The 23685-nt window shown below is 36.6% G+C and overlaps 1 protein-coding gene across 1 annotated transcript; it reads right to left on the reverse strand.

The window, feature by feature from the left end:
• Nucleotides 1–845: 845 nt before the first annotated feature.
• ddx4 (DEAD (Asp-Glu-Ala-Asp) box polypeptide 4) lies at nucleotides 846–21154 on the reverse strand. The gene is made up of 21 exons (XM_085802472.1): nucleotides 21134–21154; nucleotides 20968–21013; nucleotides 20761–20808; nucleotides 20625–20681; nucleotides 19700–19723; nucleotides 19532–19594; nucleotides 18680–18727; nucleotides 18547–18570; nucleotides 18403–18465; nucleotides 17672–17716; nucleotides 17544–17579; nucleotides 16981–17025; nucleotides 15420–15562; nucleotides 13168–13320; nucleotides 12193–12347; nucleotides 10130–10259; nucleotides 8709–9021; nucleotides 7053–7152; nucleotides 5188–5458; nucleotides 2922–3026; nucleotides 846–1342 (listed from the first exon to the last, which is right to left on the reverse strand). The coding sequence occupies exons 1-21, from the start codon at nucleotides 21152–21154 to the stop codon at nucleotides 1253–1255; spliced, it is 1980 nt and encodes a 659-aa protein (XP_085658598.1). The 3' UTR covers nucleotides 846–1252.
• Nucleotides 21155–23685: the final 2531 nt, after the last annotated feature.

The following is a 23685-nucleotide window of genomic DNA, read 5'->3' on the forward strand; positions in this document are numbered from 1 at the left end:
TGATTATGTTTTTTTCCAATCAATATGATCTGTGAAACGATTCCAATAAACAGTAATATTAGGGGTAGCAATAATATCTTTTTGGAATAAGGCACAAACTTTTTAATTATTATTCTTTTGGGTCAGTGAGAAACATATTTTTCCTTCTGGAGAGTCAGTTGAATATGGGACAGATACACGTCTAGATAATACCCTTATTTAATTGTGATTTGTTTGGTGATACATGTAATATTGGAGCACCTGAATGAGATGTTTATTTTTAAAAAGTCCTTAAAACCTATCAAAACGAAACAAGCCTTATGTGTTTATGAAAAATTGACTACTTTAATTCCTGACTAACTCTGACTGTATTTTTTATTTTTATTTTTTTCATTTGTGGTTATTTTTGTATTATCTTGGCCACATGTTGAAAGAAATCTTTTGAATTTTGTGTATTTTGGCTACATATTGACGGATATATTTTGAATTGTGTCTATGTTATGCCGGATTTTGTTAATAAAAATTGAGATTGAAGAAAAAAAAAATATTGGAGCACCTGTATATTATATGTCTATGTGCTGGTTTATGTACAATTGTTTGAATGCACAACCTTTTTCAATAAAGTTCATTGAAAGGAACAGAAAAAAAACGTTTTACCAACCACATTCCTGCTATTGTGCACTTTTTTTTGGAGATTTGTAATGATAAATTATTAACTGTGCGTTATTTTTAATAAAAAACATTGTTTTACATAAATGTATTTAACAGATTATATTTTGGATTTTTATAAATAACTCAACATTACATCAGTATGAACTTTAATGATCAGCTTCATTCACCTTGAACATGAAGGACAACACACACACTTTGCTTTGAACATATTTATTCTTCTGGTAGGAAACAAAATATATATTCAAATATGAGTCTTTACCATGGTACATGTCTTAAAAGAATAAAAAATAATAATAATAATGATGATAATAATAAAATAGAATAGAAAAAAAGAAGAAAAACTGGTCAGTGCAGATTAAGTTGACAGATCTCACTAAAGATCTCATTTACTCTTATTTCTTTTCTCTTTTTTTTTTGAACATCTCACTTGACATTTGACTCAGTCCAGCCGGGACGACTTAATCTTCTACCGCGGTTTTCACTGAAACTAAACCGCTGTGATTAAACAACAACAAGATGAACGCCTGCAAAGAAAACTATTATTATTATGATCAGGTCAGTGCTGTGTAGTGCTGCTGCTCATCGTCTTCATCCTCCTCTCTTACTCCCATTCCTCGTCGTCGGCTGCAGCCGAGGCCGCCGCCGCCGCCGCGTTCCTCCCCCCGTCCTGAAACGAGACGCCCTGTGCACCCTGAGGAAGAAAAACAGGGTTCATACAGGAATCTTTAAGTTCATTTTAATACCTTTTTACAGGTTTCCTACACATTTGAAATGTCCAAATTCCAGACTTTTTTCCAGACCCTAATTTCCGGACTTCTCGGTTAAAAAAAAAAATCAAATTATTTGTGATATTTGAGTAAATAGATGTGCATAATATTTTAAAAAGCATGCAATTTATCATTTGTTCTGAATGTGTAGATGCCATTATGTGACCAAATCATGTCCTGGAGATTGTAGCTAGATACAAAATAATTAACCCAAATAACTTCAGATGAGACCAAACCCAGATAAGTATTAAGAAAAACATATTTCCATGTAATATTTTCCATTTTCCATACATTTCCAGACCTGGAAATGTATAAAATCAAATTCCATACTTTTCCATACTTTCCATACTTGCGTAGGAACCGTATTTTTAAGACTTTTTCAAGACCTTCTCAATATTTTTTAACACCTCACCGCCACTTCAAGCTGTAACCATTTACATCAGTGACACTTTTAACTTAACAAGTTTCAATTTGTGATAAAGACTATTACAGACCACTATGATACAACAGAATTCAAAAAAGGCTAGGATAATAAATAAAGGCAAAGTTTATCAGTTTTTATGAACCGGTTCATCTTTGTTTTTTAATAAAATGAATAAATTCACACACTTTTACAATGTTTTTTTAAGACTCAAACTCTTGGACAGCTAATGGGCTCTATGCAAAGCTTCACTACTTCCTGGATTTAAGGCAGGTCCCTTCATTTCCTGTCTTACATTATTGGACAAACTGATGAATCCAGGTGTGTCTGAGTCGTCACAATGGTCAGACTCACCTGGATTAATCAGTTTGTCCAATAATGTAAGACAGGAAATGAAGGACCTGCCTTAAATTCAGGAAGTGCTGGAGCTGTGCATTCAAACACATTAGACAAAGCACACTCCAAATGTATCAAATGGCCTATTTCACCTAAAGTTAAAGAAACACTCTTTAAAGTTAGAAACAAAATTTATCCAGTGGCAGAATTTCTTAAGAAAAGATTTGGTTATGAGGTGGATAAATGTGCGTTCTGTAATGAAGAAGATGAAATCCTAGAGCATACCGGTGTGTTTTTTTCTTTGTCCCACTTCACATCTTTTTTGGTGTGACATATAAAATTGGATTGCTTTAAAAATTTAAGCTGTACTGCCTCTTAAATTATATGATATTCTGTTTTATTTAGATCATCTATAACCGTGGTTGTTTCCGACACTATTAATGTTATTATACTCTTGGGTAAATATCATATCCATTGTGCAAAATGGAGGAACTCTAAACCTGCCTTTTCCTGTTTCATTAATGAGTTGAAGTTATTCTTTTAATCCCTTAAAAAGACTTAACTTCTATTCTAAACTATATTTAAATTTAACTCATCTTTTGCTGCTCTGTTTTTATGTTGAACGTGTATGACTGGGAAATTGTACTTTATTTATTTGCCTTGTTTATTTATTACTTACCTTTTTGTTTCATGATTCCCCTACTGTTAGAAAAATAAAAAATAAAAATAGAGAGGACATGTGTTACCTTCCTCGAGTCCGTGGAGGCGAAGGTCCTGGACAGGTTGATTCCTGCTCCTCCTGAGCCGCTGAACGCAGACTCTTCCAGCCACGAAGGCACCGTCTGCTGCGCCTGTCGATCAAAACAACACGGTGAGACGATGAGACAAAGTCAAAAGTCAAAGTCAAAATCAGTTATTAGTCTCCCGAGGGATAGATTTCTCTTGGACAGAGAGAGCAGTGCTGCTTCACAACAAGACAAAAGAAGAGCTGCAGGAAAATACTAAAAACATACAGTAAAAATCATCATTCATACACATCATCACACAAGCTGCTCATTCATAAGTTTAATGGACAGAGGGATGAACGAGTTGTTGAGCACAGGGGGACTCGGCATCTTCTACCTGAATTTAAGAGCATTTATAAAACAGAAAGGTGAAATCCGGCGATCTGATTGGTTGTTAACCGTGGTATATTGAGCATATACCACGGCTACTATTCTAAAGCCTTATCACAGCGTAGGCTATCACTCCGCCTCAGGCACGTATGACTGGAATGAATGGAAGTTGTTATGTATTCAAAAAGACAGTTGATGTTTTTACAGGGTTTATACAGGAATCTTGAAGTTAATTCTAACACCTATTTAAGACTTTTTCAAGACCTTCTCAATATTTTTAACACCTCACCGACACTTCCAGCTGTAACCATTTACATCACAACAGTGACACTTTTAACCTAACAGATTTAGTTTGTGATAAAGACTATAGATCACTATGATACAACAGAATTCAAAATAGGCTGGGATAATAAATCAAAGGCAAAGTTTATCAAAAAATAAAAATAAAAAATTGCTCCACTCTCAAAAAACAAAAACAACAATCTTCTTTTCTTTCTTATGTACCGGTTCATCTTTGTTTTTTGATAAAATGAAAATAAATTCACACACACTTTCACAATGTTTTTTACAACTCAAACTCTTGGACAGCTGATTCAGAAAAAAATACCCTCAAAATGTAAGACTTTATAAAGTCGTGAAAATACTTTTTAAAGGGATAGTTCACCCTAGAATGATATTTCGCTCATTATCTACTCACCCTCATGTTGACTAAGGGCTGGAAGAAGTTTCAGAGTCCTCCGTCCCTTCTCTGAGTTACAGGGGGTCTCGGCGTAGCAGTGCATGTCCATATAACGGTTGTAAAGGGACACCAGAGCTCTTCGTAAAAAAACACACACAAAAAAACATCCAAATACCTCCATGCTGCTCGTATGTAATGTCCGTCTTGTGCTGAAGCCCCAAATTGCGTAATTGTCCCGAAAAAAATTAAATAAGTCTATATTTTAAGCTTGTTTGTAGCAGAAGCTTCTCGAAGCTCCTCTTCCTGGTCCGTCCAAATCTCGCGTGATTCGCAGTAACCGCACTGACGCCGGCGCAAATCACGCGAGATTTGGACGGACCAGGAAGAGGAGCTTCGAGAAGCTTCCGCTACAAACAAGCTTAAAATATAGACTTATTTAATTTTTTTCGGGACAATTACGCAATTTGGGGCTTCAGCACAAGACGGACATTACATACGAGCAGCATGGAGGTATTTGGATGTTTTTTTGTGTGTGTTTTTTCACGAAGAGCTCTGGTGTCCCTTTGCAACCGTTATATGGACATGCACTGCTACGCCGAGACCCCCTGTAACTCAGAGAAGGGACGGAGGACTCTGAAACTTCTTCCAGCCCTTAGTCCACATGAGGGGGAGGAGATAATGAGCGAAATATCATTCTAGGGTGAACTATCCCTTTAAGACTTTTTAAGGGTCTTAATTTTCCCAAAATTGATTTATCACCTTTTAATACTTTTCAAGACCCCACGGATACCCTGTTTTACGATGTTAAAAAATGTAGTAAAGTAGTGTAATTGACATGTTGAAGGTGAACTTTGACCTCCAGAGGGTTAACAATGGTAGAGGGGACTGAGACCAGATACAGAGCTACTTGGAGCTAACGTCTGGAGAGGTGGGACTAGTTTTCCACAGTGAGGCTGTTTTATTGGATAATATGTATTTCTGGTTAAATAAAACTACGTGAAATTCATATTGCCTTTATTGGTAACCGTTTTATAAAAGCAATATATCCCTCCAGGCCGTGGTCTATGCTCATTCTACCACTCTAAGGGGGAACAACGCCTCTTAGAGTGGTAGAATGAGCAGAGACCACGGACTGGAGTGATATGTTGCTTAAATATTCAGGGAGAAGTGCGTGCATAGATCAGCTAGAATAGAGTCAGCTGCTGCTCCTCGTCTCACCTTGGACAGGATGGTGACCAGGGCTCGAGCCAGCTGTCCGTCCGCGTCCTGGTCGTAGAAAGACACGGCCCGTCCCGTGTTGCCGCAGCGACCGGTCCTCCCGATGCGGTGCACGTACTCGTCGATGTTGTTGGGGAGGTCGAAGTTCACCACGTGCTGCACGTCGGGGATGTCGAGGCCGCGGGCGGCGACGGACGTGGCCACCAGGACGGGACACTTCCCCGAGCGGAAGTCGGCCAGGGCCTGTTCCCGCTCCCGCTGCTCCCGGTCCCTGAAACACAACACAACACCTCAACACCCATAGATATATACAAGAAGACTAGATGACTCATCGGCGGCCATCTTGGTAAGGTCAACTCTCTCCCTCAGAGCATTAAAGGACAATTCCAGGCGAATTCAACTCAGGGGTGTATTTTCATATCATTTTAGGTCTAAAAGAATGAATCTGAAGATTTTCAGTTTAATCGCTCCTGTTTTGCGGTAGTTGTGTCTGTCCCCGCATCACCACGGCAACGATGAATGGGAGTGGATGTAAGTTCTGCTGTTTAGGCTGTTTCCATCCCTCAAAGCCACAGACAGCATCAGATGGAGATACAAACATGCAGCCAGAAGTTTATTTACTTCAACAAGTCGACATGTTTGTAAAACTAGATCTAATTCAAAGTCTCCCAGAGTCTCGCGTGAGCCCGAAGTTGCAGTGCTGGTGTGTTCAGGTGCAGTAGGAGCTACCGCTTGTGTCATAAACACAGGAATATCAACTCTTAACTTGCTTCAAGTGTACATTTTTTTCCACAGACAGCGTCAGGTGGCGACTCAAAGATGCGCCGATAAGTTTTTTTTTTTACTTGAAGCAAGTAAAGAGTTGATATTCCTGTGTTTATGACACAACGGTAGCTTTTCCCACTGCACCTGAACACACCAGCACTGCAACTTCGGGCTCGCGCGAGACTCCGGGAGACTTTGAATTAGATCTAGTTTTACAAACATGTCGACTTGTTGAAGTAAATAAACTTCTGGGTGCATGTTTGAGTCTCCATCTGACGCTGTCTGTGGCTTTGAGGGATGGAAACAGCCTAAACAGCAGAACTTACATCCACTCCCATTCATCGCTGCCGTGGCGACGCGAGGACAGACACAACTACCGCAAAACAGGAGACATTAAACTGAAAATCTTCAGATTCATTCTTTTAGACCTAAAATGATATGAAAATACACCCCCGAGTTGAATTCGCCTGGAATTGTCCTTTAAGCCTCTGCTGCATGTTCTGCTATAACGACCACAACTTGATCAGTTTTTGTCCGATTTCAAAACGGTTTGATTTTTTATGAACGTCGACTCTATGCAGTTATGATGCAGCTACTTAGAATCACGGATCATTTTAATCATGTACTTTTTTTTGTAAAAGTAACATTAAAGTGACATTATGCAGATAGTTTAAGTAATAGCTACATACTGATTTATTTTTCACAGAGTTATGAATCGTTGTTTTAGTGCAGATGACTGAATCACCATCTACTGCACTGTAACTGCAGCCAGAGTCAGAGACAGTTGCCCGTTCCAATATGGCCGACTGTGAGCTACGCCTGCCTTTAGTCCGATCCCCCCCCCCTTGGATTTGACTACACGCAGGCGTAGCTCACAGTCGGCCATATTTGAACGGGCAACTGTCTCTGACTCTGGCTGCAGTTACAGTAGATGGTGATCCAGTCATCTGCACTAAAAAAACGATTCATATCTCTGTGAAAAATAAATCAGTAAATTAAATATAAAAATATATATCTATACAGTTGTGAAAAACCATCCCTGAAGGCACCACCACACCTCGCCAGCTGCTCAGGGTCCCTGAAGGCACCACTTCACTTACCCGTGGATGCTGGTGGTTGGGATCTTGGTCTGGCTCAGGAAGGTGGCGATGAAGTCGGCCTGTCTCTTGGTCTCCACGAACACCATGGTGCGCTCCGAGCCTGCAACAAGACCAGGACCGGGACCAGGGAGCGGTTTAGATGTTATGATGGGATGTGTATTAAACACAACTGGAACAAACTACCAGCAGAACTGAGATCAGCCCCAACTGTCAGCACTTTTGAATCCAGGTGAAAAACATTTCTCTTTTCATGTGCTTATAGCTGAGAACTTAAAACTTTTAGGCGGGTGCATATATAAAAAAAAACACCTAACCCTAAAAAAATTCTACCAAAAGGTTTCTCAGCTGTTTTTTATAGTATTAGATGTCCTTAATAACATACTAAAAGTTTACCAAAGTTTGACCACTAGAAAGGTGTTATTTTCAAGATGGCGTCCAAGATGGATAGGAAGCCTGAGGAGACACCACAGGTGAATAGGGTAAAATTTTTAACTAACAAATATCACCATGAAACTTCCCAAGTTTATCACTTACATTAAGACAAATATTTTTTGTATTACAAGTTTTGTCAAATTGTATGTTTAAATATGTAAATGAGGCAATATCTCATTAAATATGCGCTAATTTGCATATCTGAAATCTGAACAATGGATAAAAGCCACTTTCAAAATTCTTGTTTTATTTTGTTGACATACTAGAGTCAGAAGTTTTTACAGAGGGGATTTTGGATATCTCTCTTTATCACTCTGTAAATGAGAAAATACTAGCAGCCCTAAAAATTCAATTATCGTCGTGTTTTTAGGAGTAAAATGTTGTATAAGAGCCCGAAATCTCCACTTCAGCAGCACTTACAGACACCAAACCTTCCAGTTTGATCCCTTTCTATATTCTGAAGGTTTTTACAGAGGGGATTGTTGATATATCATTCATAGCCTGATTTATACAACATTTTACTCCTAAAAACACGACCAACTTGAATTTTTAGGGCTGGTGACAGTATTTTCTCATTTACAGAGTGATAAAGAGAGATATCCAAAATCCCCTCTGTAAAAACTTCTGACTCTAGTATGTCAACAAAATAAAACAAGAATTTTGAAAGTGGCTTTTATCCATTGTTCAGATTTCGGATATGCAAATTAGCGCATATTTAATGAGATATTGCCTCATTTACATATTTAAACATACAATTTGACAAAACTTGTAATACAAAAAATATTTGTCTTAATGTAAGTGATAAACTTGGGAAGTTTCATGGTGATATCTGTTAGTTAAAAATGTTACCCTATTCACCTGTGGTGTCTCCTCAGGCTTCCTATCCATCTTGGACGCCATCTTGAAAATAACACCTTTCTAGTGGTCAAACTTTGGTAAACTTTTAGTATGTTATTAAGGACATCTAATACTATAAAAAACAACTGAGAAACCTTTTGTTAGAATTTTTTTGGGGTCAAGTCATATTTGCACCTGACTAATTTATCTATTTTCTTTTACTTTTATTTGCTCTTGCTTTTAACTCTGTTTTTTGTGTTTGTTTTTATTCTGCTTCTCTCTCTTTTTTTTTTAAATGTTTTGTCTTTATGTTAAGCACATTGAGTTGCCTTGGTAATGAAATGTGCTGCTATATAACTAAAGGTGCGTTGCCTAAACCGTACTGACCTGTGGCCTTCAGCAGGTCGACCAGCTGCTCTCGTTTAGAGAACTTGGTCACTTCGATGAAGGTCTGCTCCACGTCGGAGCAGGCCCCTCCCACCACGCCCACGGCCAGGAACAGGTAGTCCGTCTTCAGGAAGTCTGCTGCCATCCTCTGGATGTCCTCGGGGTAGGTGGCGCTGAACATCAGCGTGTTGCGGTTCTCCTTGGTCGGCATCCCGGGGGATCCCACCAGGCGCCGCATGTCGGGCTCGAAGCCCATGTCCAGCATCCGGTCGGCCTCGTCCAGCACCAGGTAGCGCAGCTTCTCCAGCCCCACCTGCAGCACAACGCCGGGTATTAACCCTGACTCAGGGTTCCTACAGGTTCCTTCAGGTTAAATTCAAGTCTTTTTAAGACCTTTTTAAGACCATTTATATAAAAATGTAATACCTATTTCACTGCCCTACTGGCAAAGAAAAGTGAAATCCTCAAATTTCAGAGCGTTTACTGTAAATTAACTGTATCATCCCACTATTTTTCTGCTCTTTGTGCTCTACTAGGGATGTAACAATATCAAAATCTCACAATATTACAATAACACCTCAATAACAAGCCCATGATATTTATTGCAGTATCATAAGGCATCATGATATCAAAATCTCACTGTATGATAATACCATATAAGCTCCACCGTACAAGACTTATTCCACTATCCACAAGTCAACAAGAAGAACATTGATTGTGGTTGACAAATGAAACTTTTGACGAAAAATGCAATAAGGAGAAGTTTAATACAGCACAACTTTTAAGACCCAGAAATCAAAATTCAAGACTTTTTCAAGTCTTTTTAAGGTATTATTTCCAATGTCATAAATTCAATGCTTTTAAGACTTTTTAAGACCCCGCGGGAACCCTGCTACTGAGGACTGTGTGTGGACGTCTCTCAGCTCAGGGTATATACAGGAATCTTGAAGTTAATTTCAATACCTTTTTAAGACTTTTTCAAGACCTTCTCAACATTTTTTAATACCTCACTGCCGTGTGTGACACTTCTAACTGAACAGTTTTAATTTTTGTGATAAAGACTATAGACAACAGAATTCAAAATAGGCTAGGATAATAATTCCAAGGCAAAGTTAATCGAAAAAAACATTGCTCAACCCTCAAAAAACTAAAACAATCTTCTTTTCTTTTTCATGAACCGGTTCATCTTTGTTTTTTAAAACAAATAAATTCACACACTTCCGCAATGTTTTTTACAACTCCAACTCTTGGACAGCTAATTCAGAAAAAATACCTTCAATATTTAAGACTTTATAAAGTCGTGAAAAGACTTTTTAATACTTTTTAAGGGTCTTGATTTTCCCCAAATTGATTTATCACCTTCAAATACTTTTCAAGACCCCGCGGATACCCTGTCAGCTGGACGCTCTGAGGGGACTCACCTTTCCTCGTCCGATCACGTCCAGCAGGCGTCCTGGAGTCCCACACAGGATGTTGCAGCCTCTGCAGATGTCTCTGATCTGGTGTCCGCTGGCCACGCCGCCGTAGACGACCACGGGACGCACACACGTCCTAGAGAGAGAGAGAGAGAAACACACACGTTAGCTGCTGCTATCGGAGCGTCCAACAGCTCAACATCTTACCAAACTTTAATATAAACATAAATCAAACTTGTACTTTCATTTATAAAATTGTTTATATGCCTGTATCATTCTCCCAGGCCTTGTAACAGGGTTCCTACACATTTTACATTTCCAAATTCCATACTTTTTCCAGACCCTAATTTCCGGACTTCCACTGCAAAAAACTCGAAATCTTACCAAGAATATTTGTCTTATTTCTAGTCAAAATGTCATTTCTAGTCAAAACTAATCTCATTATACTTAAAATAAGACTCATTACATTAAAAGCAGCTTGTTTTTAGACACTTTTTACTTCTTTCAAGCAGATTTTCACTTGGAATAAGTAGAAAAATCTGACAGTGGAGCAAGTTTTTCTTTCTTATTACAAGCACAAAAATAATCTTGCTTTCACTGGCAGATTTTTCTACTTATTTCAAGTGAAAATGTGTTTGAAACAAGTGTAAATTATCTAAAAACAAGTTCATTTTTAGGTGATGAGTCTTATTTTAAGTGGAAAGAGATTAGTTTTGACTAGAAATTAGACATTTTGACAAGAAATAAGACAAATATTCTTGGAAAGATGTTGAGTTTTTGCAGTGTCTCAGTAAAAAAATTCAAATAATTTGTGACATTTGAGCCAATAGATGTGTTTCATGCTAATAAATTATGCAATTAATTTGTTTTCATTATTCTGAATTAGTATGCCACTATGTAACCAAATAATTTCCAGGAGATTGTAGCTAGGTAGCCTACAATAGCGCATAGAAAATGTGAATAAGACTGAATAAGTATTAAGATAAATATATTTCCATACAATAGTTTCCATTTTCCATACTTTTGAAGACCTGGAAATGTATAAAATCAAATTCCATATTATTCCATACTTGCGTAGGAACCCTGTTGTAAAGATTTTTTTCTGACCAATACAGTGATGTTCATAAATATAATAATACTAGACATGCCAAAGTTTAAATTTACACCTTCCTATGTTTCGTACCAAGCTTTGTCAATTTTCTGTTGGATATATATATAAAGAGGCCCAGCTTTGGAACAGCCATATTCAAATAGCATTTCAGTCCACCTCTTTCTTTAAAATTCACCTGCACATCTGGTTTACTGTTTTTATGCCGATTTTCTTTCTTGTTAAATTGTGCAAATAAATTAAATCTAAATCTTTAAAAAAAGATAAATAAATATAAAAATCAATGCTTCCTCCTCCTCCAGTGTAACCAGGGTTCCTACAGCTTAAACCAACTTAAATTTAAGACTTTTTAAGACTTTTTTAAAGCCACTTGAAATGAAATTTAAGACCGACTTCATAATAAACACAAATGCAAAAAAAACAACAACAAAAAAACCCATCACTACATCAATTATATAGGGTTATAGGGACAATTTTACCCACTTTCCTATGTGATCCAAGGTTAAGTGACTGCTACATGAATGATTGGGGGGAAAAACTGATTTGGGAGCTGGTGGCGGTGAGAAATTTAGCGTTTACGGCCGCCACTAACTTCTCTGTGTCTGAATGTTACCAATTATTTTGAGATTTGAGACCAATTACAATCATAAAATACCACTTACCATGTGTTAACATTTTTAAGACGTTTGAAAAATTGGTTTAAGACATTTTAATGCCATTTAAGGCCTTGTTTTTAGATTAATGAATTCACTTTATGCACAGCTACACTACTTCCTGAAATAAGCCAGCTTGTTTAATTCCTGTGTTACATTATTGGACCAATTGATTAATCCAGGTGTGTGAGTAGTCAATTTAACGAGCTGGCTTATTTCAGGAAGTGGTGAAGCTGTGCAAAGAGCCCATTCAATGCCTTTTCAGACTTTTTAAGGACCCGTAAGAACCCTAAAGAGTGTGAACTGACCCGAAGGCGAACTTGCGGGCCTCCAGGTAGATCTGGTTGATGAGCTCGCGGGTCGGGGCCACGATGATGGCCTCGGGCTCCTGCAGCTCGCTGAACTGGCTGGCCGCCACGCCGTCCGCCATCAGCTTCTGCAGGATGGGCAGCAGGAACGCCGCCTGCAGGAAAAACACGGTTAAACTCCACAAACACACACACAAAAACACACTAGGGTTTATACAGGAACCTTGAAGTTAATTTTAATACCTTTTCAAGACTTTTTCAAGACCTTCTCAATATTTTTTAATAGCCTACCTGCACCGCCACTTCAAGCTGTAACCATTTACATCAGTGACACTTTTAGTTTGTGATAAAGACTCTAGACCACTATGATATAACAGAATTCAAAATAGGCTGGGATAAGAAATAAAAGGCAAAGTTTATATAAAAAACAAAACAAAAAAACATTGCTCCACTCTCAAAAAACCAAAAACAACAATCTTCTTTTCTTTTTTTATGTACCGGTTCATCTTTGGTTTTTAATAAAATGAATAAATTCACACACTTTCACAATGTTTTTTAGGACTCAAACTCTTTCAGAAGCTAATTCAGAAAAAATACCTTGAAATTTTAAGCCAAGGCAAGGCAAATTTTATTTGTATAGCCCGCTTTTACAAACAGTTTGTCTCAAAGGGCTTTACATCCCATCATAACAACATCCTCTGTCCCTAGACCCTCACATCCACTGAGGAAAAACTCAATGGAAAACCCTTTTAACAGGGAAAACCAGGAGAAAGCTCAGGGTGAGCAACAGAGGAGGGATCATCACCCAGGACGGACATTTTAAGACTTTATCAAGCTGTGAAAAGACTTTTTAATACTTTTTAAGGGTCTTAATCTTCCCAAAATTGATTTATAACATTGTAATACTTTTCAAGACCCTGCACACATTCACACCCTCACCTGGAGGTCAGGGGTCAGGGGTCAGAGGTCACTCACCGTCTTGCCCGAGCCGGTCTGGGCGCAGGCCATCAGGTCTCTGCCGGCAGAGATGATGGGGATGCCGTGCTTCTGCACCGGCGTGGGCTTCACGTAGCCGGACTTGCTCACGTTCTTACGCAGCGACTCGCACAGCGCCGCCTCCTCGAAGGTCTGAAACACACACACAGTTACTTATTAATTATTTTTAGGGCTGGGACGATACGCTTTTCTCCCGATTCGAGTTAAATTGCGATTCTACAATATTGCCGATTCTCTTGATTTTTAACATTTATCTGCACACAAACACTGTAGGAGCCTATAAATGAACATACTCCATTATAAAGTGAACTTAAACCCTTTACAAAACCTGGACTCTCTGGATGTAAAAAAAGGCGAACAAATGCACATTGCACAATATTTTAAAAAAAAAATGTTTTAAAAAATAAAAATCGATTTAAAAATCGTCAAAAAAGACATCGCGATACTATTGTGAATCGATTTTTTCCTCCCATCCACTCCTACACATTAATGGACATACCATGTAAATATGCCGGATTATAGCAAAATGCTAATTTCCACCCGTAATCCCATTAACATACTGTAAAAACAGTTCAACAGCAGTACACATTAACTATAACAATGAAAAACATATTGACTTTAAAGTTCAATTTAATCATTTTTTTTATCTAGGGAAAAAAAGTTAAACTCTGAAATGTGTTTTTTTCTTCCTTTTTTCCTATTTTTTCTTTTTAAAATCACCTAGTTAAACTGAAATGTGTTTTTTTTTCTTCCTTTTTTCCTATTATTTCTTTTTTAAAATCACCTAGTTAAACTGAAATGTGTTTTTTTCTTCCTTTTTTCCTATTTTTTCTTTTTAAAATCACCTAGTTAAACTGAAATGTGTTTTTTTCCCCTTTTTTCCTATTATTTCTTTTTAAAATCACCTAGTTAAACTGAAATGTGTTTTTTTCCCCTTTTTTCCTATTATTTCTTTTTAAAATCACCTAGTTAAACTGAAATGTGTTTTTTTTCTTCCTTTTTTTCCTATTATTTCTTTTTAAAATCACCTAGTTAAACTGAAATGTGTTTTTTTTTTTCCTTTTTTCCTATTATTTCTTTTTAAAATCACCTAGTTAAACTGAAGTGTTTTTTTCTTCCTTTTTTCCTATTATTTCTTTTTTTAAATCACCTAGTTAAACTGAAATGTGGTTTTTTTCTTCCTTTTTTCCTATTATTTCTTTTTTTAAATCACCTAGTTAAACTGAAATGTGTTTTTTTTCTTCCTTTTTTCCTATTTTTTCTTTTTAAAATCACCTAGTTAAACTGAAATGTGTTTTTTTTCTCCTTTTTTCCTATTATTTCTTTTTAAAATCACCTAGTTAAACTGAAATGTGTTTTTTTTCCTTTTTAAAATCACCTAGTTAAACTGAAATGTGTTTTTTTCTTCCTTTTTTTCCTATTATTTCTTTTTTTAAATCACCTAGTTAAACTGAAATGTGTTTTTTTTCTTCCTTTTTTCCTATTATTTCTTTTTTAAAATCACCTAGTTAAACTGAAATGTGTTTTTTTCTTCCTTTTTTGCTATTTTTTCTTTTTAAAATTACCTAGTTAAACTGAAATGTGTTTTTTTTTCCTTTTTTCCTATTATTTCTTTTTAAAATCACCTAGTTAAACTGAAATGTGTTTTTTTCCTTTTTAAAATCACCTAGTTAAACTGAAATGTGTTTTTTTTCTTCCTTTTTTGCTATTTTTTCTTTTTAAAATCACCTAGTTAAACTGAAATGTGTTTTTTTCTTCCTTTTTTTCCTATTATTTCTTTTTAAAATCACCTAGTTAAACTGAAATGTGTTTTTTTTCTTCCTTTTTTCCTATTATTTCTTTTTAAAATCACCTAGTTAAACTGAAATGTGTTTTTTTCTTCCTTTTTTTCCTATTATTTCTTTTTAAAATCACCTAGTTAAACTGAAATGTGTTTTTTTTCTTCCTTTTTTCCTATTATTTCGTTTTAAAATCACCTAGTTAAACTGAAATGTGTTTTTTTTCTTCCTTTTTTCCTATTATTTCTTTTTAAAATCACCTAGTTAAACTGAAATGTTTTCCATTTTTTCCTCTTTTTTCCTGTTAATTCTCCCCCAAAAAAAGCTCATCTGGAAATGTAAAATATAAACGATCAATATCACTTTTTGTTCGTGTTATTGATCGGATGCATGCAGCTTCTTCACGCGTCGTCACGGCAACCAACCGGCTTTAATACGTCTATGTCCGCTCACCATGACGGCCTGCGGCGGGTTGGAGCCGCTGACGTCCACCAGGATGTCGTCGTACTTGTTGAAGTTGATGCCCGACTCGTAGTGGGCGAAGATCGAGTCCTCGTCGTCGGGCAGGGCGGGGGGGATGTAGGTGACCCTCGGCCCTGTGGAGGGGGGGGGGGGGTCAGAGGTCAAAGGTCAAAGGTCAGACTGGTCAGCTGCTGCATCTACTTCCTGTTGGACTTTTTTTTTTTTTTTTGGTGCAATACAATTCAATACAGCAACAGAACATGGCCGGGGGGTTTCAATACAAACAATACAATGCAGAGACGAGCTTTCATACAAAAACATTGTAAAGTTACATAAATTCAAAGTTTTTATAGCTTTTCAGGGTTCCTACACATTTAAAATGTCCAAATTCCATACTTTTTCCAGACCCTAATTTCCGGACTTCCACTGCAAAAAACTCAAAATCTTACCAAGAATATTTGTCTTATTTCTAGTCAAAATGTCATTTCTAGTCAAAACAAATCTCATTCTACTTAAAATAAGACTCATTACATTAAAAAGCAGTTTGTTTTTAGACACTTTTTACTTCTTTCAAGCAGATTTTTCGGTTGAAATAAGTAAAAAAAATCTGACAGTGTAGCAAGTTTTTCTTTCTATTACAAGCACAAAAAACTTGCTTTCACTGGCAGATTTTTCTACTTATTTCAAGTGAAAATTAGTTTGAAACAAGTGAAAATGATCTAAAAACAAGATAATTTTTAGGTGATGAGTCTTATTTTAAGTGGAAAGAGATTAGTTTTGACTAGAAATTAGACATTTTGACAAGAAATAAGACAAATATTCTTGGAAAGATTTTGAGTTTTTGCAGTGTCTCAGTAAAAAGAAAAATTAAATAATTTGTGACATTTGAGCCAATAGATGTGTATCATGTTAATAAATCATGCAATTAATGATTTGTTTTCATTATTCTTAATTTGTATGCCATTATGAAACCAAATAATTTCCAGGAGATTGTAGCTAGGTAGCCTACAATAGCGCATACAAAATGTGAATAAGACTGAATAAGTATCAAGATGAATATATTTCCAGACAATAGTTTCCATTTTCTATACTTTTAAAGACCTGGAAATGTATAAAATCAAATTCCATAATATTCCATACTTGCGTAGGAACCCTGGTTGATGGATTTTTTAATAGACTTAATGTATTGTTTGGCTTCATTTTCAAAAATAAGAAGAAGTGGTTTTTGATTAGTGTTAACGACTTTTATTTTATGAATGTGCCATTTGGCTAAAACTGTATAATAAGATTGATGATATAGGCCTAGTATTGTTTTTCTTTAGAAGATGGATTGTCAGTGAAGCCAAACAATATACAGTATGTTTAATTTAAAGCTGCAGGGAAAAAAAGAGGTTCAATCGAAAAACAAAATCAGGTTACAAACATCTTCCCATAATTTAGTTGAGAAAGGGCCAGACCAAAATAAATGAAAAACATCTTCAGGGTGCAGAAACAGAAACAGAAAGAGCAGTTTTTCCTGTTGGACTTTAGCTACACAGGGTTGTTGACTTACTCTCGTCTTCGGCCCCGTCCTTATTCTCTCCATCCTTATCATCTCCTGTTTAAAAACACACATTAATTTCATTAAGTCACATGTTTCACATACAAACTGGATTATATATAGTTAAAGGGATAGTCGCATTTTTGTTTTTTAAAGTGGGGTTGTATGATCTCCAAATAGCCCCTAAGTACTTTAATTGCAGTAGAAGACTCTCTGCACTCCTCCCGTTAGCAACGCCAGCCCATAATAGCCCTGCCCAGAGATTTACAACATACATTGTTGTGAACAGACCCAAAGAAACGGCCTATTTTCACGGCCTAAAAGAGGTTTTACCTGAAAAAAAAAAAAGGTAAAACCTCTTTTAGGCCGTGAAAATAGGCCGTTTCTTTGGGTCTGTTCACAACAATGTATGTTGTAAATCTCTGGGCAGGGCTATTATGGGCTGGCGTTGCTAACGGGAGGAGTGCAGAGAGTCTTCTACTGCAATTAAAGTACTTAGGGGCTATTTGGAGATCATACAACCACACTTTTTTCATGCTACTATCCCTTTAAAGATAGAACAGCAGCAGCTTTACCTTTAGAAAACACCTGCTCATCTTTTCCTCTGTAACCTGCAATATAACACAACAACACTCAGAATCCACCACCATCATATAATAATAAACCACTTCTAAATGATTAAACATGTTAGTTTGTGTGTTACCTCCTCCTCCTCCTCCGAAGCCTCCTCTTCCTCCCTCGTCTCCACCTTTAACACATCATCATCATTTAGTCACCAATCACACTGGACACACTAATCAAAACTAATCTCTTTCCACTTAAAATAAGACTCATCACCTAAAAATGTACTTCTTTTTTTTTTAGATCATTTTCACTTGTTTCAAACACATTTTCACTTGTTATAAGTAGAAAAATCTGCCAATGAAAACATGTTTTTTGAGCTTGTAATAAGGAAGAAAAACTTGCTCCACTGTCAGATTTTTTCTACTTATTTCAAGTGAAAATCTGCTTGAAAGGAGTAAAAAGTGTCTAAAAACAAGCTGCTTTTAATGTGATGTCTTATTTTTAAGTATAATGAGATTTGTTCTGACTAGAAATGACGTTTTCACTAGAAATAAGACAAATATTCTTGAGTTTTTGCAGTGTAATGCTGCATTAGCATCAAAACATTATGAATCAATCACTGCTGCTGCAGGATTAAAATTGATATTTCCATCTATATATTAATCTGAACTCTTCCTAAATTAAAACATTAGTGTGTGTCTGTTTAAAAATGAATATCAACTTGTTTTCTTTGCATTATTATTTGAGGTCTGAAAACAGCAACACTGCATCTTTATTTGTTATTTTGACCCAAGTTGTAATTTTTGGGAGAAATTGTTATCAGTAGTTTATCAAATTAAACACAAACGATCATTTTACTCAAACACACACCTTGTCTGAAGCCTCCACCTCCTCCCCTGCTGCCTCGTCCTCCTCCTCTTCCTCCTCTGAAGCCTGGCAAACACAACACTCATCAATATCAACACAACTCAAACCCGTCTTTTATTTAAATATGAACATGTGTGCAACATTTACCATTTTCACTAACTCCATCGTCTCCTGGGAAGAAAAGAAAGACAGAAAAACAGCAGTTTTAGTCAGTGAAACGTCTTTGACTGGACTGAAATGTGAAAAAGTGTGAAATAAAATATCACAGATCGTTAGTTACCATCGCCGCGATCGCCACGATCCCCTCCACCGAATCCTCTGCCGCGCCCTGATTGGACAAACAGTCAGTAACCGTGACTTCATAACAGTTATCTTTACATTTAATGGAGGTTTATAGGTGTAGAAAGTAGTTTGAAACTTTAAAAGTCTCTGTACAAAAGTAGTTTTCCCTCCTCATGTGAAACCAATCGAGTATTTAAAGGGATAGATCAACATTTTGGCAAATTGGCCCATTGCCATAATCCCTATAGTCATAGCAGTAGGTTTGTTACCTTTAATTGTCGGTGCAAGCTGTTTTTTAAGAACGGCGGAGCAGAGCCGTGAGCTGCTCAGAGCTACGCTACGGAGGCTCATTATGGGATTTCTTGGTTTCAAACTCATCAAATACACAATCCAACAACTCCACAACGCTCTGGTGGACAAGTTGTGAGCTGCACATTCACCACGCTATGAGATAATAACACAACGTTACCACACAGAGTTGTTTTAGAGGGAAATTCATGCTAAACCGCTGATGCACGTTGCCTTCAGGGACAGTTTTTCATCATCAGTCTCTGTATTTCCCTCTAAAACAACTCTGTGTGGTAACGTTGTGTTATTATCTCATAGCGTGGTGAATGTGCAGCTCACAACTTGTCCACCAGAGCGTTGTGTGTGAGTTGTTGGATTGTGTATTTGATGAGTTTGAAACCAAGAAATCCCATTAGCCTCCGTAGCGTAGCTCTTACTTGCACCGTGCAAGGTGCAAACAGCTTGCACCGACAATTAAAGGTAACAAACCTACTGCTATGACTATAGGGATTATGGCAATGGGCCAATTTGCCAAAATGTTTAACTATCCCTTTAAACTCACCTCTTCCGCGGCCTCTGAATCCACCTCGGTCTCCTCCTGAGTTGTTCCAGCTGCTGGAAGAATCTGGGAAGAAGAGACGGACAAGAACAAGACAAAACGGCTCAGCAGCTGCACACAACTAACTACAGCGATGATGATGTTACTCGTCGTCGCCCTGCCAGGACTCACCACCGCCCTCGTCGTCGTCGCCGCCTGCAGACAAGAGGAGAAACGTTAAGATTCACACAGTCAGAGGAACAGGGTTCCTACACATTTTAAATTTCCAAATTCCATACTTTTTCCAGACCCTAATTTCCGGACTTCCACTGCAAAAAACTCAAAACCTTACCAAGAATATTTGTCTTATTTCTAGTCAAAATGTCATTTCTAGTCAAAGCAAATCTCATTATACTTAAAATAAGACTCATCATATTAAAAGTAGCTTGTTTTACTTCTTTCAAGCAGATTTTCACTTGAAATAAGTAGAAAAATCTGATAGTGGAGCAAGTTTTTTCTTTCTTATTACAAGCACAAAAAACTTGCTTTCACTGGCAGATTTTTCTACTTATTTCAAGTGAAAATTTGTTTGAAACAAGTTTGAAACAAGTGAAAATGATCTAAAAACAAGTTCATTTTTAGGTGATGAGTCTTATTTTAAGTGGAAAGAGATTAGTTTTGACTAGAAATTAGACATTTTGACAAGAAATAAGACAAATATTCTTGGAAAGATTTTGAGTTTTTGCAGTGTCTCAGAAAAAAAATTCAAATAATTTGTGACATTTGAGCCAATAGATGTGTTTCATGTTAATAAATCATGCAATTAATGATTTGTTTTCATTATTCTGAATTAGTATGCCATTATGTGACCAAATAATTTCCAGGAGATTGTAGCTAGGTAGCCTACAATAGCGCATACAAAATGTGAATAAGACTGAATAAGTATTAAGATAAATATATTTCCATACAATAGTTTCCATTTTCCATACTTTTGAAGACCTGGAAATGTATAAAATCAAATTCCATATTATTCCATACTTTCCATACTTGCGTAGGAACCCTGGAGGAAGTTAAAATGTTACAACAGAAGCTAAAAGGTGAGTAGATGATGAATTACCTGCGGAGAAGGAGCTCGAAAACCCTCCTCGCCTGCCTCGACCTCCTCTACCACGACCTGCAGAGAAGCAGAAACACATTAATTATCAATCGTTTTTAAAGGGGTGAGATAAACTGCTCATTTTCTGTAAACTTACCCCTTCCAAATTCACCACTATCACCGTTCCTGAAGTCTTTTCCTGAGCCTAGATAAGAAAAAATGTAATTACAATATAATTTTCCAATCATTTAAACAGCAAAAGATGTAACTAAATAAGAAAAATACATTTATTTAACGTGTTAGAGATGGATTAACAGTTTTTTGACACATTTGAAGTTGCATTAACAATGTATGATGAACTTACTATCATTCGCAGAATAACTGGCTGATGTAGAACTGGCAGGAGTTGACTTTAAAAAACAAAAAAACATGTTAATTAAAAGTTCACTGTCTCAACAATAGAAACTTGCATCAAATTAATTAACAAACGAGCAGTTTAGTTGGGAGTTTTGTCAGTGAACTAAACTTACCTCCTCATTCCACTCGTCCATTTTATTAGTGTATCTGAAAATTACAGAGAAACAGGCGTCGACAATTAGCATTTAATTCCTGCTACTTCACCGTAAAAGAGTCGTAAAATTGCAGTGCTTTAGGAATGCAATTCTTATTCAGTCCTGGTTGATTCATTTTCAGTTAGTTTATGATAAATAAAGATTAAACAATAGTTTATAGTGGCAGGTGGTTCCAAGCTGTGGCCAAAAATGGACATTTTGGAAAGTTCGCCTGAATATTTTGAAGTAAAATCTCAATAATTTCGTCCTGCTTCAATTAATCAGAATCAATCACTGCAGAGACAATGTTCACATGTTGTACAATGATTTTATAGAGAGTTTGAGCTTCATCAGCATTATTCTAAAGGGCACTCATCAAAAATATGATTTTTTTTAGGCGAATATTAATTATTTTCTGTGTGTCATCTTCATTTACTCTTCACCAGTAACAGATATACTGAAATTTACACATCTTAGCAATTCCTCAATTTTTCCTTTTTACTACGACACCAAAAGTATTCAAATAGACCTTGTGGTTGCAGAGATATACTCATTTCATTATGGATATGCAATTTTCGAGAAAAGGCCGTCGTTGTGACCTTGCAGTCGTCGACCGCGTGGTCAAAATGTCGGCCATTAGCCATTAGCCTCGTGGCGTCGTTAGCTTCGTTGTGGCTAATAACTCTCCCCGTTTTCAGCGGGAAATGCAACTCGGAGTTTTGGGTAACTAAAGTGAACATTACACCTGCAGCCGGGGAACTCAGTTTTATGTAGATATTGGGTGTAATTAATTGATAAACTAGCAGAAATACCGTTAATTCGTCGAGCTAATAGCACGAAGCTAACACCTGGGCCACAAGCGCTAACGTTAGCCTAGCTGGGTGGCTAATCCCGGCACACTTTCAACGAGCAGAGCCGCTTTTCTTTCTTTTTTAACTCGACTATATAAACTACGATAAAAAAGATCATCTTCATAGTTTTATATTTTAATTATTACTCATTATATAGCTCAGAATCAGGATAATTACCGAGTTTTTTCAAAGTGCCGGTCATGGCCAAAGCTAAGTTAGTAGCCACCGACCAAAATTAGCTATTTCTGCATTTACGGAAAAAAGTGCAATTAAATATGTATTTGATATCTGTTCGGTTGCATTAATTAAAAATAAAAACTTATTTATATAAACCTTACTTACTGAAAAGCGTCCAAAGCAGCGGTGTGTGAAAGTCTTCGTTGCGACTTCGCTTGTGAGCGTCGAGATGTCTGCTCTTCGAGAGGTCGTGTCGTGTGCAAAGAGCGACGTCGAGCAGCGTGGGTTGCCAGTTCCGCCGCTTTCCCGCCGAAACGGCAACTACTTTGAAAACACGATTATGATATCAGATATTGTGTTTTTTACATGATTTATCATTGTTAATGGTACATATTCCATATTTCCTTCATTTCCTATTCGTAATTGTCAACCATCATGACACTGACTAATTAAACACGTTCAAAAATAAAAATCTATGTTTTCGTGTATCTTTTTTTTACGCAACACACCTGAAAAGTTTTTTTTTCTTCAGTTTTTTTTCTTTATTTAAATTCAAACAGTACATTGAATCCCAGAAAAACAGAAAATAAAAAAATAAACATAGAAAATAATATCATAAATACATAAACACATAGGTCAAAAAGAAGAAGGGGAAAAAAACAATTTATTTAAACACAGAACATTATGAACAATGACATACTCAGTTATAAGCGGCTACCTCACATTTTAAAGAAAAGTCACGTCTCCTTTGATACTTAAAACCAGAAAATAGTTAGTGTATGTAGGTTTATAAACCGTCTTTGACTTTATTTCACACATTGTCAAACAGCCCTCAGTCAGAGATGTGCACTGCAGCTCCCTCTGCTGCACAAAGCATGGACCCACAACACCATCACTGCTTCAGTAATGCAGTTTTCCCCACAGCTGTCATATGTGACAAGTGCAGCCAGTTATTATAATAACACAAACAATACAAATAATTAACAAGAGCCAGGGGCAGTTTTCAAATAAAGATATTAAATAATGAGCACAAATGCAAAGTTTTAGCATCTTTCTTGTCGTTAGAGTCAGATATACTTTGGATGTTGTTCAGTTTCCTTTTCAAAAGCTATGAATGGAGGTTTTGAGTGACTGATTTGGTTTTATGAATATGGTATTTCCCTAAAATGATCAGCAAATTAATTACATATATACCTCTTTCTGTTTTTTGTTTTGTTTTGTTATGGAAACCAAACAGTAAATCTTTCCAACACAGAGAAAAATCCGAGTCAATCTTGGCTTCAATGCACCAGGACATTTCTGTCTAATCATACTGCATTTAAAGCATCTCTGTGTGTTTTATTATTTATATCATTATTATCATTAAGCCTTTATTTTGAACATGTAAAGTAGTATAAAAGAAACTTAACATGCTCAAAAGAAAAACTTGTCCTTGCATATATGTATAAAAATATAGAACTCTATTGGAAACCAGCAGTTCTAAGTATTTAGGGGTCTGCTGCA

Source organism: Trachurus japonicus, chromosome 2 (assembly GCF_045865225.1).
Source record: "Trachurus japonicus isolate A0001 chromosome 2, Traja_1.0".
Lineage (NCBI taxonomy): Eukaryota > Metazoa > Chordata > Actinopteri > Carangiformes > Carangidae > Trachurus > Trachurus japonicus.

Bases quoted from the DNA above. Each gene is read 5' to 3' on its own strand.
- ddx4 (XM_085802472.1), bottom strand. From the start codon at position 21,154: ATGGACGAGTGGAATGAGGAG. The intron at 18,571-18,679 runs GTAACTAACGAT...TTTTCTTCCCAG, and splicing joins TCGTGGCGATCGCGGCGATG to GAGACGATGGAGTTAGTGAA. The intron at 17,580-17,671 runs GTAACACACAAA...GTTATATTGCAG, and splicing joins CTTCGGAGGAGGAGGAGGAG to GTTACAGAGGAAAAGATGAG.